The sequence below is a fragment of the Thalassophryne amazonica genome, chromosome 15 (genome assembly GCF_902500255.1).
Source record: "Thalassophryne amazonica chromosome 15, fThaAma1.1, whole genome shotgun sequence".
Classification (NCBI taxonomy): Eukaryota; Metazoa; Chordata; class Actinopteri; order Batrachoidiformes; family Batrachoididae; genus Thalassophryne; species Thalassophryne amazonica.
In genome coordinates this window covers 93874630-93893929 of record NC_047117.1, presented here as the reverse complement: position 1 = coordinate 93893929, position 19300 = coordinate 93874630, and the positions used below count along the sequence as shown (strand labels likewise).

Here is a 19300-nt window from a genome sequence, read left to right as displayed (position 1 = left end):
TGAAAAAAACATTCATTATTTGTTTCATATAACGACCCTAAAACAGATCCTTGTCATTTCATATTTTATTAATTTCTAAACAACAGAAAAGGGACTTACATTTTGGTGTGTCACTGGTGCATTGACGTCAACAGTCCAACACAAACTTTAAATAGGAGCCCAAAATTGTTCTCAGTCAACTTGGAAAAACAGTTAGATGGTTCAAAAAACAATTCTGATGATGTATTCCGTGATGCCGTGTGCTGACTTTGTGTTCAGCAAAAAATCATGTCAGACATTTGTCCAGCTCTTCGTGCCTCCAGACGGCTCATGGTGTGGTGGATTTCTTTTTGTGCATGTTAGAAGAATTAGCACAGTCAATTAGCTCCTTCAAATCATCGTCTGTCAGCAGAACAAACACTGCCATGTTTAGATAACGTCGCCCCCACTCGTGTGTGCACGTGCAGTGGTTGCAGTGTGCAATGGTAAAAAATGGATAGAACCAAATTTGCACGGTAAATGGAACAACACAAATGCAACAAATAATCCATGTCATGTGACATACAAAGCACCAATCAAGTGACAAGCATCCACTCAGCTGTTCTATAAAAGCGCACAGAAACTTGCCTCAGATTGAAGCTTGAACTGGTTCTCACGAGAGGCACACAGGTTGTGGTTCAGCTCCTCGTTCTCGTGCGCCAACTGAAGGACGAGAGCAAAAAATTCAAACCCTGACTGACACGTCTGATGAGACTTTTTTCGGCACCTCTCTCACCGTTTTGCAGCGAGCCTGCAGGTCGACAATCTGAGCGAGCAGAGAGCTGATCTCTTCCTGCTGTCGCACACAGTCCTCCACCTTTCGTGCCAGTTCCTCAGACAAGTCAAACACCTGCTTGTTGACAGAAGCTGACAACCACCAACAATGTGAGCGCCCGTGCAGCGGGGTAACAGCAGGAGTGCACGTATAACAGTGTGCATGCATGTGCAGCGGGGTAATGGCGGGAGTGGACATGTAACGTGTGCATGGATGTGCAGCAGGGCAACGGTGGGAGTGCACGTGTAACGGTGTGCATGCATGTGCAGCGGGGTAACAGCACTAATACTTGTGTCATGGCATAACAGCAATAGTGCATCTGTAACACTGTAATAGAGCGGATGCATGTCTGTGACAGCGTGCATGTGTAATGTCATGGGTGTGTTGTTGTGACACTTACAGAGTTCCTCCACACACACCATCATTAGTTCCTGCTCCTGCTCCTCATAGCTGCTCGTCTCAGACACCAGCTCATTAGCCTGGGGGGGGGGGGGGGGGGGGCAAAGGTCAAACCCAGGACTTCATCTACCCGCACAATGCTCTGGACACAACGCTCAACCAAACTGCCGCACAAGCTGCTAGGGACCGACAGACAGAGGTCATGTGACCCTTAACCAGTCACGTTCCTGCTCTGTGCTCGGATCAATAAATCACTAATCAATATCAGTAATGTAGGACAGGAAACTGGCATCTTTACCTCCAATCGCAGTTTGCGATTCTCGTCCTCTAAACTCCTCAGTTTCTGCTGCACGAAGTCATAGTGGGCGGAGTTGGTGAGCAAAGCGCACGATTCGTTTCTCTTCATTCTGTAATCAGGCGAGAAAACCGCGTCCGTGTCACTGGCCAGTTAAACTGTCTAGTATTTGACTTGTCATTTGTCTCTTTGCTTCTCTGCATCTTATTTCATTTTTAAGAGTTTGATATTTTATTTGTAGATAATCATGAGTACACAAACTCGGCAAACCTTCGACTGAACCCCAGAGAGAAAAACTAGATCCAAAAAATAGACAGACAGCATATACTATATATATATATATTCTTTTGGCTTGGCTGCTGCCATTCCCACTGAGGTGCAGTACTTGCAGGTGAACTGAAAAATGAGTTCAGAAACAAACAAAAAGCAAAACTGTTTGGGGTCAAAGTGTTAAACCTGCTGTAGGTCTTATTTTAAACACGTGAACTCACATCGAGCGAGACTCTGCGTTCTCCAGTTCCTCAGTACCAGCATAGAACTGAAGGAGGTCGTCTCGCATCGAGAGCTCGTGGCGAAGTTGAGCAATCTAGAAAATAAAGCAGGCCTGCCTGAATAACGTGGAGCAGAAAATCATCAAAGGACAGATCATCTGTGTTTGTTTGTTTTTACCTCCTCTTTTGCAATTTCAAGCTGTTCATCCAGCAGTTCATTTCGTGCCGTTAGTTCCTGGTTCTGTTTTAGGAGGGACTGCCCGATCCGGGCCGCTAACTCCAGATCGCGTTCTTTCTGCAAAGCAACGGATCACAGCAGATACGTGAATGTTACGATGGTGATGCCAAAGACGCCAAAACACAGACAGATTTAAAAGTTTCTGATCCGCTGTTGTTACCTCCTCCAGCAGGTGGCTGACCGCTTTAATGTCGTGATACGTCCTGGTGACCCCACCCACTCTGTCTGAGCACAACACTGCAGATTCAGAACCACAAACATAAGCAGAACTTAAAGACGATGACTGAACCTTTAATAAACCGTATGAACCCGTAATAATTAATGTGAACCTGAAATAATTTATACAAACGTAATAAACTGTACGAACCCATAATTCATGTGAACCTGAAATAATTTATAAAACATGTAATAAACCGTACAAACCCATAATAATTCACGTGAACCTGAAATAATTTATAAAACACGTAATAAACCGTACAAACCCGTAATAATTCATGTGAACCTGAAATAATTTATAAAACACGTAATAAACCATAAGAACCTGTAATAATTCATGTGAAGCTGTAATAATTTATACAAACTTGTAATAAACCGTATGAACCTGTAACAAGTTCATACGGTTAAACTGTGAACCTGTAATAACTTGTAAATAATGTAATAAACTGTATGAACCTGTAATAATGCATGTGAACCTGTAATAACGTATAATGTAATAAACTGTATGAACCTGTAATAATTTATACAAACATGTAATAAACCGTATGAACCTGTAACATAGGTATATACACTATATATATATATATATATATAGACTATATATATAGACTGAGCAAGCGAGGTTAATAATTTGTTTATTATATGGTTATTTTATATATATATATATATATATATATATATATATATATATATATAAACACCCGACCGTACGGTATCGCCTAAATATGACAGCTGATGATGGTTTTGGTTTACAAAGGTGAAGAAACAGAAAACATGAAATCAAAACATCATGACATAATAACAAATGAATATCTATTTGATGAGAAGACCATGCAGGCGGTTATGCCACAAGCAGGGGTCAGTTATTGTACTTGGCCCCACAAATCTTAGAAACATGGTGTCTAACCAGATCCTTACTGTGGATGGCATTACCCTGACCTCTAGTAATACTGTGAGAAATCTTGGAGTCATTTTTGATCAGGATATGTCATTCAAAGCGCATATTAAACAAATATGTAGGACTGCTTTTTTGCATTTACGCAATATCTCTAAAATCAGAAAGGTCTTGTCTCAGAGTGATGCTGAAAAACTAATTCATGCATTTATTTCCTCTAGGCTGGACTATTGTAATTCATTATTATCAGGTTGTCCTAAAAGTTCCCTAAAAAGCCTTCAGTTAATTCAAAATGCTGCAGCTAGAGTGCTGACGGGGACTAGAAGGAGAGAGCATATCTCACCCATATTGGCCTCTCTTCATTGGCTTCCTGTTAATTCTAGAATAGAATTTAAAATTCTTCTTCTTACTTATAAGGTTTTGAATAATCAGGTCCCATCTTATCTTAGGGACCTCGTAGTACCATATCACCCCAATAGAGCGCTTCGCTCTCAGACTGCAGGCTTACTTGTAGTTCCTAGGGTTTGTAAGAGTAGAATGGGAGGCAGAGCCTTCCAGCTTTCAGGCTCCTATCCTGTGGGAACCAGCTCCCAATTCAGATCAGGGAGACAGACACCCTCTCTACTTTTAAGATTAGGCTTAAAACTTTCCTTTTTTGCTAAAGCTTATAGTTAGGGCGGATCAGGTGACCCTGAACCATCCCTTAGTTATGCTGCTATAGACGTAGACTGCTGGGGGGTTCCATGATGCACTGTTTCTTTCTCTTTTTGCTCTGTATGCACCACTCTGCATTTAATCATTAGTGATCGATCTCTGCTCCCCTCCACAGCATGTCTTTTCCTGGTTCTCTCCTTCAGCCCCAACCAGTCCAAGCAGAAGACTGCCCCTCCCTGAGCATGGTTCTGCTGGAGGGTTTCTTCCTGTTAAAAGGGAGTTTTTCCTTCCCACTGTAGCCAAGTGCTTGCTCACAGGGGGTCGTTTTGACCGTTGGGGTTTTACATCATTATTGTATGGCCTTGCCTTACAATATAAAGCGCCTTGGGGCAAACTGTTTGTTGTGATTTGGCGCTATATAAAAAAAAAATTGAATTGAATTGAATTGAACCAACAGCCCTCATGCCGTCAGTGGGTCTGTTCCCACAGCAACGTCCATGCTCCAAACGCAGACTGCAGGTTGCAGCACCAGCTTCAGGGTGGCATCTCATGGTCACTCCAGCACAGTCTTCAGTAGCTGTTCCGCTATCCGTGCCTCAGACAGAGAAGAAAAAGAGCAGAATCAGTCACTTAGTAGCTCTAAGCTTCACTAACAGACCCAGAATTTGTAGATGAAGTTGAGGCTGAGACCTGTTCTGTTACTAATAAAATACGAGGTGGCATAGATAAGAAACCGGACCCTTTTATTTTTTTTTTAACTATATGGATTTGAATGACGTGCGATTACACCAATCATGCTTGAACCCTCATGCGCATGCGTGAGTTTTTTCACGCGTGTCAGTGACATCATTTCCCTGTGGGCAGGCCTGAGTGAGATGTGGTCCAGCCCTCTTGGCTGAATTCCTTTGTTTCACATGCTGCTCGAGACGGCGCGCGTTGCTTTATCAAATTTTTTCTGGACCTGTGAGGAATATCCGAGTGGACACTATTCGAGAAATTAAGATGGTTTCGGTGAAAAGTTTAATGGCTGATGAGAGATTATGGGGTGTTTCTGTCGCTGTAAGGACTTCCCACGGAGCGGGACGTCACGCAGCGCTTCCAGGCGCCGTCGTCGGCTTGTTTCGAGCTGAAACATCCTAATTTAAGGGTTAATTCACCCAGGACGTCGTGAGAGAACAGAGAAGATTCAGAAGAGGCCGGCATGAGGACTTTATGCGGACATTCCACTGTTTAAGGACATTTTGTAATGAAAGACGTGCGCGCAAATTCGCCGAGTCGTGACTCGGCGAATCTGTGTGCGCCGCGACAGGAAAAACACCTCCGTGTTGAAAACCATTTGTAAAATTCAGGCGGCTTTTGATGGCTTTCAACAAGTGAGTAACTGAGAAATTGTTTAACAGCTTGGGCATGTTCCAACTTGCCCGTAAGGTTTCCAACGGAGGTGTTTTTCCTGTCGCGACCCCCCGCGGTCGGGTCCGGCCCGACATGCGACTCTGCCCGCACGTTCTTTCATTACAAAATATCCGTTAACAATGGAATGTCTGAATAAACTCCTCATGCTGACTTCTGAAAGTTCTCTGTTCTCTGACGACGACCTGGGTGAACAGAGCCTGAAATGTGGAAGTTTTCAACTTGAAATGGCGAGACACTGCCACCTCGAAGCGCAGATCGCCGTCAGGCGCCGTGGGCCATCCTTAAAGCGACACTACCAGACCAAAATCTCTCATCAGCCGTTAAAATTTTTACCGAAAACCAACTGAATTTATCGAATGGTGTCCACTCAGTTGTGCCTTACAGCTTTTGAAAAAATTTTGATCAAACAAAGCAGCAGTCTCTGAGCCATTCGTAAACAATGAAAAAATCGACGAGAGGGTGGGCGACTCCTCACTCAAAGACTGCCCACAGGCGAATGACGTACCGACAGGTGTGAAAAAACTCTCGCATGCCCACGAGGGTTCAAGCATGTCTGATGTAATCACACGTGATTCAAATCCATATGGTTTTGAAAAAAAATAATAAGGTCGGGTACTTTTCTAACAGACCTCGTAAATTTAAAAGGATAGGAAGCATAGTACCATATTATGCCAGTCTCTAAAGAATCTGATTGTTTTATTGATGCAGGGAGATCATTCCACAGAACAAGGGCACGATAAAAGAAAGCTCTATGACCCACAGACGTTTTATTCACCCTAGGGACACAAAGTAGTCCAGCACCCTGAGAACACAGAGCCTGGGCCAGTACGTAGAGTTTAATTAGGTCAGCTAGGTAGGGAGGTGCCAGTCCATGAACAATTTTATAGGCTAGTAACAGAACGTTAAAATCTGATCTCACTGGGACAGGAAGCCAGTGAAGAGATGCCAAAATGGGTGTAATGTGATCAAACTTTCTGCTTCCTGTTAAAAGTCTGACAGCAGCATTTTGAACCAATAGCAGAGCCCTAATGCTGGACAGCAGTAAACCAGAAAATAGAACATTGCAGTAGTCCAATCTAGACAAACGCATGAATCAGGGTCTCAGCATCAGCCATAGTTAGGATGGGACAAATCTTCGCTATATTTTGCAGGTGGAAGAAAGCAGTCTTCATAATATTTGTAATGTGGAGGTCAAAGGACAACGTAGGATCCAAAATTACCCCGAGGTTCCTCACAAGCCTCTGAAGGACAAAATGCCCCGTTGTTTTCCTCCAGAAGAATTTCTACGGCCTTGGTGAACATTCGGCTGCCTTCTTATCTTCCCCAACTCACACACGGACAGAAATTGACTCATTTGACTCACACATGGACAGAGACTGAAAGCATGCTCCCACCCCCCCCTGTCCCCATCCCCCACCCCTGCTCAGGCCACTCCCTTCCCCCTCCGGGGTGCTGCACAGTTTTAGCTGCTGTAGGTCCCCGTTCCCCCCCAAGAACTTCCTAAAAGTAGGAAGTTTCTAGACATCCAGCTTCTCACTGATGCAAGGCAATCGTCTAAGGATTTTATGTGAACGAGACTCCCAGCAGTTATCGGCATGTATAACTCAGTATCATCAGCATAGCAGTGAAAGGTAATCTCAAAACGCCGCAATATGTGCCCAAGGGGTGCTATATAAAGGGAGAAAAGCAGGGGGCCTAAGATGAACTAAGGGGAGGTGATGGTCTAGTGGTTAAGGTGTTGGGCTTGAGTCCAGAAGATCATGGGTTCAAATCCCCGCCTGACTGGAAAATCACTAAGGGCCCTTGGGCAAGGCCTTTAATCCCCTATTGCTCCCGGTGTGTAGTGAGCGCCTTGTATGGCAGCACCCTGACATCGGGAGCAATAGGGGATTAAAGGCCTTGCCCAAGGGCCCTTAGTGATTTTCCAGTCAGGCGGGGATTTGAACCCATGATCTTCTGGACTCAAGCCCAACACCTTAACCACTAGACCATCACCTCCCCTAGTCCACGAGCTGCCCTGAAACCACTTTTTCCAGAAATTTAGAGCAAAATGATACATTTGATATCGGCCTATAGCTTTTCAATACACTAGGGTGAGATTAGGTTTCCTAAGTAATGGTTTAATGACTGCAGATTTGAAACATTTAGGAACAGATCCAGAGGTTAATGAAGAGATTAATAATTTCCAGCACAGTTGCCCAAGGACGGCCACAGGTCCTTAAACAGTTTTTGTTGGTATAGGATCAATAAACAGGTTGTGCTTTTTGTAAACAAGTTTCATCAGCATGCCTAGTGAGATACTATCAATTCTGTAAATCTAGGTAATGATATCTGAACCTGTAATAACCCACATGAGCCTGTAATAACCCATATAACCTGTATAACCTGTACGAACCTGTAATAATTCATATGAACCTGTAATAACCTGTATGAGTCTGTAATAAGTCATAGGAACCTGTAATATTCCATATGAACCTGTAATAACCTGTAAGAAATTGTACTAAACTGTATGAACACGTAGTAATTCATATGAGCTGTAATACCCGTATGGAGCCTGTAATAATTCATATGATCCTGTAATAACTCACAGGAACCTGTAATAACTCCATATGAGCCTGTAATAATCCATATGAACCTGTTAATAACCCGTTTCAGCCTGTAATAATTCATATGAAACATGTCATAATCCAGAGAACCTGTAATAACCCGTTTGAGCCTGTAATAATTCATATGAACCTGTAATAATCCCATATGAACCTGTAATAACCCATTTGAGCCTGTAATAATTCATATGAACCTGTAATAACCTCATATGAACCTGTAATATTCATATGCACCTATAAATAATTCATATGACCTGTAATACTCATAGGAACCTGTAATAATTCATATGAAACCTGTAGTAACCTGTAGGAGCCTGTAATAATTCATATGAACCTGTAGTAACCTGTATGAGCCTGTAATAATTCATATGAACCTGTAGTAACCTGTATGAGCCTGTAATAATTCATATGAACCTGTAATAACTTATAGGACCTATAATAACCCTTATGAGCCTGTAATAATCCGTATGAACCTGTAATAATCCATATGAAACCGTAATAATCCATAGGAACCTGTAATAATTCATATGAACCTGTAATAACCCGTATGAGCCTGTAATAATTCATATGACCGTAATAAACTCGTCTGCGACTGACAACAACAAACAAAGGCACAGCCCACTGTGCCGGGGAGGTGATGGTCTGTGGTTAATGTGTGGGCTTGAGTCCAGAAGATCATGGATTCAAATCCCCACCTGACGGAAAATCACTAAGGGCCCTTGGGCAAGGCCTTTAAGCCCCTATTGCTCCCGGTGTGTAGTGAGCGCCTTGTATGGCAGCACCCTGACAACGGGGTGAATGTGAGGCATAATTGTAAAGCGCTTCGAGCGTCTGATGCAGATGGAAAAGCGCTATATAAATGCAGTCCATTTTACGGTGTCTAGGTCGTTCCACCTTTCCAACCTCTCTCCACGAGGTCAGCCAATCCTGATCCTCTCAGCCTGATCCTGTTTAAAACCAGATAAGACACCAATAAAAAGCTTGTTGTCCCAGAGCCCAAATATAGCTCAAACGGAAAGGAGCGCTTATCAACCTGCACCCGCGACTGCATCCAGGACAATGATTTGTTTTTGTATAAGGGGCGGAGCTATGGGGCTAATGAGTCGGTTACTGGCTCATCTTTACTCACACACATACACACACCTGAAAATTATGACTTCACTTTAATCAGACATTCAAGCCGTCATTATTAACTCTGCCTCTTCACATTCTACACTCAGGGTGAATTCCGTTTTCTGTTTAAACTTAATTATACCTGTGAGATTACACCCCCCCTCCAAATTCACTCTATAAAAAAAATGCATCTTGACTTTGGAGAGGACCTGTCAGTTGTTTCCATCTCATGATAATGTAGTCAAATCTGCTCTCAGATCTGGATATGTTCCTCAGAATTATTTTAGTTTTAAAAAAATTAAAATAACCGTTTTGTAGCAACACAAAACAGTCTTGATCACAACACAAAGTGTGTGCTCCTTGGTTTCAACAAGTCTCTCTCCTCTCACACAAACACACACACACACACACACACAGAAGCACCTCATCTATTGTTAATGTCAGAAAACGTCTGGTTAAACGTCGGCACCACTTTGGTGGACTGGCATCAGTTGCGGTCTCGTCTCGGGGTTCAGCTCAGAAACTCGATCTAATCAGTCTAATGAAGGAACCGAGCCTGAGCCTGTAGAACAAGGGCTGAGTATTAATTATGTAGATCAACACTGAGCTGATACGCTGTTTGGCAGAAATCAAACACACATCAAATTTACAGACAAAAGACCAGAAACCAGCTTGTAAATGTAAACACACACACACAACACATCTGACTGTTTAAATTCAACAAAGAGAAAATATTTTTTGAATGAATTCCCCCAAAACCTCATTTAGTCCATTTGTCTCAACCTCTATGAGACAATCTCTTCATATTGAAGACTCATTTATTATTATTATTATTATTAAGAGCTGGATTGGCACAGCATGCATGGAGCCAGCTGGTGCTGCCAGACGTCACCCTGCTCAGTCGTGTGCCACCTGTGGGGCTTCAGTCCAAGGTGCGTCTCATTTTTCTAGGTCTCTGGAGATGAACATCCAGCCAGCAAGCGGGTGTGAGGAGCACGTAGATTACACAAGTATAAATAAATAAATATTTTGTCATGAAAAGACTGTCTTGAATTTCTTTCTTTATTTCATACATCAACTTTATCTGCATTTATTTATTCATGTATTTATTTTTGTTTATTCGTTCATTGATTTTGTATTTATTCATGTATTTGTTTCTGTATTTCTACATGACTGAATTATGTTTATGTCTCTTTTCCTCTTCTTTTTTTTTTGTGCCCTGTGAGGGTTACCGGTGTCCATCCGTCTGGAGCTCGATCTTACAGCTGGCTCAGCAGGGAGACTTTAGAACCCTGACCTGCCAACCTACAGATAGAAAACAGAATTTTTCAGCCCTTTTCTGTCAAATGTTCACTTAAATTGATCTCAAATCAGAAAGTGGTTAAAGCTGTGGACTTGTGACCAAAGAATCCACAGTTCAAATCCCCATCAGACAGGAAAAATCAGTCAGAGCCCTTGGGCAAGGTCCTTAATCCCAAAGTGTGTGTGTCATCACTGTGCTGTGCCCATGAAAGCGTGCTATAAATGCATTATTCCATTTAAATGTCTGTGAGCCTCATTTCAATGTTTTTTTCACAATGGCATAAATCACTTCATTTTACAGGATTCTCTTGAACTGTTTAAATAACTCTCCTTTTTTAATATTTACTAAAAGTCAAACTACTGCGTTCCAGGTTTTACTGCATTATGTTCTGCCTGATTGGGGGGGGCAGATGCACCATCATAATATTACATTTGTTGAAACATTTCAATAAGATGTGAATTGATCACAAATACAGTAGTGTTCAGAATAATAGTAGTGCTATGTGACTAAAAAGATTAATCCAGGATTTGAGTATATTTCTTATTGTTACATGGGAAACAAGGTACCAGTAGATTCAGTAGATTCTCACAAATCCAACAAGACCAAGCATTCATGATATGCACACTCTTAAGGCTATGAAATTGGGCTATTAGTAAAAAAAAGTAGAAAAGGGGGTGTTCACAATAATAGTACCATCTGCTGTTGACGCTACAAACTCAAAACTATTATGTTCAAACTGCTTTTTTATCAATCCTGTGAATCACTAAACTAGTATTTAGTTGTATAACCACAGTTTTTCATGATTTCTTCACATCTGCGAGGCATTAATTTTGTTGGTTTGGAACCAAGATTTTGCTGGTTTACTAGTGTGCTTGGGGTCATTGTCTTGTTGAAACACCCATTTCAAGGGCATGTCCTCTTCAGCATAAGGTAACATGACCTCTTCAAGTATTTTGACATATCCAAACTGATCCATGATACCTGGTATGCGATATATAGGCCCAACACCATAGTAGGAGAAACATGCCCATATCATGATGCTTGCACCACCATGCTTCACTGTCTTCACTGTGAACTGTGGCTTGAATTCAGAGTTTGGGGGTCGTCTCACAAACTGCCTGTGGCCCTTGGACCCAAAAAGAACAATTTTACTCTCATCAGTCCACAAAATATTCCTCCATTTCTCTTTAGGCCAGTTGATGTGTTCTTTGGCAAATTGTAACCTCTTCTGCACGTCTTTTATTTAACAGAGGGACTTTGCAGGGGATTCTTGTAAATAAATTAGCTTCACACAGGCGTCTTCTGTCACAGCACTTACAGGTAACTCCAGACTGTCTTTGATCATCCTGGAGCTGATCAATGGGTGAGCCTTTGCCATTCTGGTTATTCTTCTATCCATTTTGATGGTTGTTTTCCGTTTTCTTCCACGAGTCTCTTGTTTTTTTTGGTCCATTTTAAAGCATTGGAGATCATTGTAGATGAACAGCCTATAATTTTTTGCACCTGCGCATAAGTTTTCCCCTCTCCAATCAACTTTTTAATCAAACTACGCTGTTCTTCTGAACAATGTCTTGAACGTCCCATTTTCCTCAGGCTTTCAAAGAGAAAGCATGTTCAACAGGTGCTGGCTTCATCCTTAAATAGGGGACACCTGATTCACACCTGTTTGTTCCACAAAATTGACGAACTCACTGACTGAATGCCACACTACTATTATTGTGAACACCCCCTTTTCTACTTTTTTTTACTACTAGCCCAATTTCATAGCCTTAAGAGTGTGCATATCATGAATGCTTGGTCTTGTTGGATTTGTGAGAATCTACTGAATCTACTGGTACCTTGTTTCCCATGTAACAATAAGAACTATACTCAAAACCTGGATTAATCTTTTTAGTCACATAGCACTACTATTATTCTGAACACTACTGTAACTCTCCCAGTTAGTGTCAGATCTGTTCCGCCTTGTGCACAACTCTCAAAGTGTAAACTCTCAAATTGACGTCACGGTCACAAGCGCATTACTGATTTATTTTTAAAAAATGTGCATGGACAAAATAATGAAAGAATTTTAAAAGTAATTCCTCACGCATAACAAAAGTTATGACTCAGCAACTATATTTATGGAACACAGGAAGAGCGCCACCCACTGATGATGTCATCACACTTAAGTGACAATAAAAATGTGAAATTTTTGTTTTGTTTTGCTTTTTTACTGACATGTTGGAGTCACAAAATTAGTTTTTTGTTGTTGCTGTTTTTTGTTTGTTTTTTTAAGGTGGCATTCAACCAACTTTCATTATAAAAGGGGGGGACTGGATGTTCAGGTGGGGGGGTGTTCCAACACACTGACACAGTGCTTCAGTTTCGTGTGTTTACCTTAAATTCTATTTTATGTGTTGACTTGTTGGTGCTTTTTATTCACTATTTATTCCTCCATTGAAGAGGTGACCTTTGGCGAGCAGATGGATCATGTCCTAGAAAATGAGGGGTTTTATCCCAAACATTTGTTGGATCCAGGATCCAGAAGTCAGGAACATGTGACCTTGGCAGATGATTGCGGTCTCTGAGTGCCTTCCAGTTAGATTTCAAAGTACTTTGAAATACCTGATCATGAGCATTACAATGTTGTCAGCTGGTTAGTCAGATGATTTAGAAAAGCAGAGTTCCTGTTTAAGTTCCAGGTCCTTCAGCTGGACCTGTGAGCTCAGCAAGTCCTTCGTCATACATTAACACAGCCTCGCTTGGCTGCAAATCATGGGACCTGCTGGAGCAGTGCCAGCTCAGGCTCTCAAGGTCTGGGTCACCTCAATCCAGGAACCATCAGCCTAATGTGGAACTTATGGAGGAACTTTAAACATCTGTGTGCATACAAATGAGTTTCAACAACAGGACTTCCAGCTTCCTTCATCACTTCATGTTTGAGCTGCTAAAAGCAGAAAAAAAACAAAAAAAAAAACAATAAAAAACTACTTTCAGGTTTTCACAGCTTTACAGAGTGAAAACAATAAAGAACCACAACAGCACTCAGATAATAATAAAGTTCATACCTCAGCCGAGACCCACTGAACACCCAAACCAAATTACTGTCAACTCATTCTGACCCCCCAACCACACATATGACCCCCCCCCCCACAAACCGTTCACAAAGAAAACAAATGAATGAATGAATGAATAAGGGGAATCTGTCTCAGTCAACAAACCGACGTGCAGATAATATATGAGATAAACAAGAACATGTGCTCATTTCTTCAAACATCCAAAAGCCACTTCAAATGTAATCGACTCCTCTGTGACCCAGGGACCTTGAAACCACAAATGTCACCAAAATCCACCAAGTCTTTGTTTAAACAGACACACTGATGATCACGTAACCTCCGTCCTGCTTCCGATGGTTGCTAGTGGTAACGGTTATGATAAATCTGACGTGCATGAACACGGTGACCTTCACTGAACCAATGTGAGACGTTCCTGGTAAACGCCCTGAGCACGCCGTGGCACACCATCAGTCTTCAGACTCCCGAGGTCCTCGCTCACCTTGCATCACCTCTCTGCAAAGACCGCCGCTGTCATCACTGCTGCTGCTGCTGCTGTTGTTGTTGTGTTCCCTCAGTTCCTCCACAATTTCATCAACAAGAAAGACGTCACTTTTCTCCTCCTCCTCCGCCTGAGACGTGGAGGAGCTCCACACCTCCATGGTGATTGAGCACAACCTACTCCTCATCCCTCCATCCATGTCTGAAGTTATTACCGTGTGTGCCTGCCGTCACGCATTAGTGTGAGAGAAGGGAACACGCACACACCTGTGTGTGTCTGTGTGTGTGTACAGAATCCAATCTGCTAATCCCTCAGACTGCAGGACCATCTGTCATCACACACACACACACACACACACACACACACACACACACACACACACACACACACACCCTTCACCTGGCCATGCTGATGATCTGGGAAGAGGAGGCGGAGTCTAAACTGTGAGTCAGAGAAGCGGCCGCTCTGTAAGTGTCCGGCCACAATCAGCTGACATTCATTCATCCATTTGAAAAATGCTGATCTAGAAGCTGCTGCAGTGCAGGAGGACACTGCCTCAAGCCCCGCCCACCTCAGTCAAGCTGAGGAAGCTGGTTGGCTCTGCCTTTGCAAGCAGCTGCTACCACTGATGCAGTCAGAGCCACGCCCACGTCATACCACGGAGCCAATAGTGCTTCAACTGCAGGAAGTACAAATGTCTTTGAAATGAATCGTCTCATATCATGATGAATATTTTAGTGTAACTAGATGAGCACTCTGCAGGTGTGAGGCTAATAACTTCTAACTCCACCAGCAAACAACAGACAGAATGATGATGTCTTCTCTTCATGATGTCATAAGGCAAGAAAGAGATCAAAGAAAAACCTGACAACGTTAAAGAAATTACAGAAAGAGTTGAAAGGAAGTCATTTGAGGCAGATAATTAAATGCTAAATGGACTGCATTTATATAGCGCTTTTTCCATCTGCATCAGGCGCTCAAAGCGCTTTACAATAATGCCTCACATTCACTCTGATGTCAGGCTGCTGCAATACAAGGTGTCCACTACACACCGGGAGCAACTAGGGGATTAAGGACCTTGCTCAAGCACCCTTAATAATTTTCCAGTCAGGCTGGGATTTGAACCGAGGATCCTCTGGTCTCAAGCCCAACGCTTAACCACTAGACCATCACCTCCTGTTAATTAATTAAATAAAAGTCTTCAAAATCCATCTGTCTCTTTTTGAGATCTTTCCACCCTCCCTCTATGGGTGGATGAATTTTTCGTTTAATGCAATGCAGCACTTTCATCTATGCAGCAGAGTCCTGACCAATATTAATTCACTCTTTCATTTTTATCCACATTCCACTTCTTACAGCTGCAACAGACATCTCACTAATTACGGTTCATCTGACACAAAGCGGATCCTCCACAGAGACCAGGTCCTAAAGACATCCAGTCGTTTTAGGTCACTGGAACATGTATTAAATCTGAATGCACTGTTTTGTTTAAATATCCTGCCTCCGTTTAGAATCAACACAAAAAAAAAAAAAAAAAAAAAAAAACATGGGAGGAAATACTGAGTCTTTAACAAAACATTTAAATTATCACACTGCTGTCAAATTACTGAAAAAACAGCACAAATTTCAGTTTCATCAATGTAAGAGGTGACTGACGAATAAACATGTCACTGTTAGCAACTGTGGTTGTGACTGTGAGATCACCTAAAGTTTGATTAACTTTAACTTTGATTAACGAGACGCCACGGCTCAACGCTCCCTCCTGTGTTGATCCTCAGATCAAAGTTTTCTGTGATCAATACTAATGACAGAAAATAAATAATAATGATAAAGCAGGCCGATAACAGATCAGGCCTCAAACACCAGGTCCAAACAAATCACGTCTGTCTACATGTAAAGCCGGCTCCTGCGCTGTGACATCACTGGCACAGCGACCAATCAGAAACATGGACAATGGAAAAGGTTTAGGAAACCCTGGCTAATCAGCCGCTAATCAGCTTGGTGACATCTGACCTCTGTGACTGACGAGTCTGTCAGACAGGCGGAGAGTCGACTCCAAACCCCCAAAACACACACATATATATACTCAACAAAAATATAAACGCAACACTTTTGGTTTTGCTCCAATTTTGTATGAGATGAACTCAATAATCTAAAACTTTTTCCACATACACAATATCACCATTTCCCTCAAATATTGTTCACAAACCAGTCTAAATCTGTGATAGTGAGCACTTCTCCTTTGCTGAGATAATCCATCCCACCTCACAGGTGTGCCATATCAAGATGCTGATTAGACACCATGATTAGTGCACAGGTGTGCCTTAGACTGCCCACAATAAAAGGCCACTCTGAAAGGTGCAGTTTTGTTTTATTGGGGGGGATACCAGTCAGTATCTGGTGTGACCACCATTTGCCTCATGCAGTGCAACACATCTCCTTCGCATCATCCGTGAAGAGAACACCTCTCCAACGTGCCAAACGCCAGCGAATGTGAGCATTTGCCCACTCAAGTCGGTTACGACGACGAACTGGAGTCAGGTCGAGACCCCGATGAGGACGGCGAGCATGCAGATGAGCTTCCCTGAGATGGTTTCTGACAGTTTGTGCAGAAATTCTTTGGTTATGCAAACCGACTGTTTCAGCAGCTGTCCGAGTGGCTGGTCTCAGACGATCTTGGAGGTGAACATGCTGGATGTGGAGGTCCTGGGCTGGTGTGGTTACACGTGGTCTGCAGTTGTGAGGCTGGTTGGATGTACTGCCAAATTCTCTGAAACGACTTTGGAGACGGCTTATGGTAGAGAAATGAACATTCAATACACGAGCAACAGCTCTGGTTGACATTCTTGCTGTCAGCATGCCAATTGCATGCTCCCTCAAATCTTGCGACATCTGTGGCATTGTGCTGTGTGATAAAACTGCACCTTTCAGAGTGGCCTTTTATTGTGGGCAGTCTAAGGCACACCTGTGCAGTAATCATGGTGTCTAACCAGCATCTTGATATGGCACACCTGTGAGGTGGGATGGATTATCTCAGCAAAGGAGAAGTGCTCACTATCACAGATTTAGACTGGTTTGTGAACAATATTTGAGGGAAATGGTGATATTGTGTATGTGGAAAAAGTTTTAGATCTTTGAGTTCATCTCATACAAAATGGGAGCAAAACCAAAAGTGTTGCGTTTATATTTTTGTTGAGTGTGTATATATATATATATATATATATATATATATATATACACACACATACATACACACACACACACACACACCATGCGGTTTTGCAAGTTCTCTACTTAGAAATCATGGAGGGGTCTGAAATTTTCATCTTAGGTGCATGTCCACTGTGTGAGAGATAATCTAAAAAAAATTAAAAAAAATCCGGAAATCACAATGTATGATTTTTTTAATAATTTATTTGTATGTTACTGCTGCAAATAAGTATTTGAACACCTACCAACCAGCAAGAATTCTCTCTCTCACAGACCTGTTCATTTTTCTTTAAGAAGCCCTCTTATTCTGCACTCTTTACCTGTATTAATTGCACCTGTTTGAACTTGTTACCTGTATAAAAGACACCTGTTCACACACTCAATCAATCACACTCCAACCTGTCCACCATAGCCAAGACCAAAGAGCTGTCTAAGGACACCAGGGACAAAACTGTAGACCTGCACAAGGCTGGGATGGACTACAGGACAACAGGCAAGCAGCTTGGTAGAAGACAACAACTGTTATGATTATTTATTAGAAAGTGGAAGAAACACAAGTTGACTGTCATTCTCCCTCGGTCTGGGATTCCATGCAAGATCTCACTTTGTGGGGTAAGGATGATTCTGAGAAAGCTCAGAACTACACAGGAGGACCTGGTCAATGACCTGAAGAGAGCTGGGACCACAGTCACAAAGATTACATTAGTAACACATGATGCTGTCATGGTTTAAAATCCTGCAGGGCAGCAAGGTCCCCCTGCTCAAGCCAGCACATGTCCAGGCCCGTTTGAAGTTCACCAGTGACCATCTGGATGATCCAGAGGAGGCATGGGAGAAGGTCATGTGGTCAGATGAGACCAGAATAGAGCTTTTTGGAATCAACTCTACTTACCATGTTTCTTTGGGAAGAAAATGTTTGTTTGTTTTTGTCTCTGTTTAAGGTGCAGCTCCATCCAGAGATGGGAGTTGTATTTGTGTTGGCGACCTTCCTGTCCTGTGCGCCACCCACCTCCTCGGGGTGCTCTTCTGCAAAGGGGACAGGACGACTGCACCGTATTGAAGGGAGGATGGATGGGGTCATGTATTGCGAGATTTTGGCAAACAGCCTCCTTCCCTCAGTAAGAGCATTGAAGATGGGTCCTGGCTGGGTCTTCCAGCATGACAATGACCCCAAACACACAGCCAGGGCAACTAAGGAGGGGCTCTATAAGAAGCATTTCAAGGTCCTGGAGTGGCCTGGCCAGTCTCCAGACCTGAACTCAATAGAAAATCTTTGGAGGGAGCTGAAACTCCAAACCTGAACGATCTAGAGAAGATCTGTATGGAGGAGTGGACCAAAATCCCTGCTGCAGTGTGTGAAAACCTGGTGAAAAACTACAGGAAACGTTTGACCTCTGTAACTGCAAACAAAGGCTACTGTACCAAATATTAACATTGATTTTCACAGGTGTTGAAATATTTATTTGCAGCAGTAACTGCATACAAATAAATTATTTAAAAAAATCATACATTGTGATTTCCGGATTTTTTTTTTTAGATTATGTCTCTCACAGTGGACATGCACCTAAGATGAAAATTTCAGACCCCTCCATGATTTCTAAGTGGGAGAACTTGCAAAATCGCAGGGTGTTCAAATACGTATTTTCCTCACTATACACACACACACACACGCACACACACACTGTATATATACACATACATAATACATACATACACACACATACACACATTTTTTCCATTCTGATGGCTGCTGTGTTGACATACAGCAGCCTTTAACTGGAACTTTTTGAAGATTTCAGATAAATTTTTTTTAAGTGGAATTTAAATGTATTTAAATTTTCTGTCGACCAAGTAGCTGAACTTACAGAAGTATTTGAGCGTCTCTTCAATCTGCTCATGTGTGAGTCCCAGAGTGACACCTGGTGGCAGCAGAGGGGTGTGCAGCCAGTCATCATAATCGTAGCCAAACATGCTGTCCGCGCGCAGCGTGTAGCTGGGCTGACCTTCAGACAGCAGGCTGACGATCTCCAGCTCCGGCAGGTCTGAACACAGGTCTGAGTTTACAACCAGGGTTGGAAGAAAGAAAAAAAAGCAAGAAAGGAAAATGTCATCTACAATGTCACACTGCCCTCTACTGACAAAT

At 42.5% G+C, this 19300-nt stretch overlaps 1 protein-coding gene across 1 annotated transcript in view; it reads right to left on the bottom strand.

The window, feature by feature from the left end:
* Positions 1–582: 582 nt before the first annotated feature.
* Positions 583–19300, bottom strand: part of LOC117526685 (trafficking kinesin-binding protein 1-like) — a 36704-nt gene continuing 17986 nt past the window's right edge. The window contains exons 3-10 of the mRNA XM_034188737.1: positions 19023–19211; positions 2377–2453; positions 2157–2273; positions 1979–2073; positions 1491–1599; positions 1194–1272; positions 755–885; positions 583–681 (exon numbers count right to left, since the gene is read on the bottom strand). Coding sequence (XP_034044628.1) covers positions 583–681; positions 755–885; positions 1194–1272; positions 1491–1599; positions 1979–2073; positions 2157–2273; positions 2377–2453; positions 19023–19128 — 813 coding nt within the window. The 5' untranslated portion in view covers positions 19129–19211. The remainder of the gene's footprint in view (positions 682–754; positions 886–1193; positions 1273–1490; positions 1600–1978; positions 2074–2156; positions 2274–2376; positions 2454–19022; positions 19212–19300) is intronic.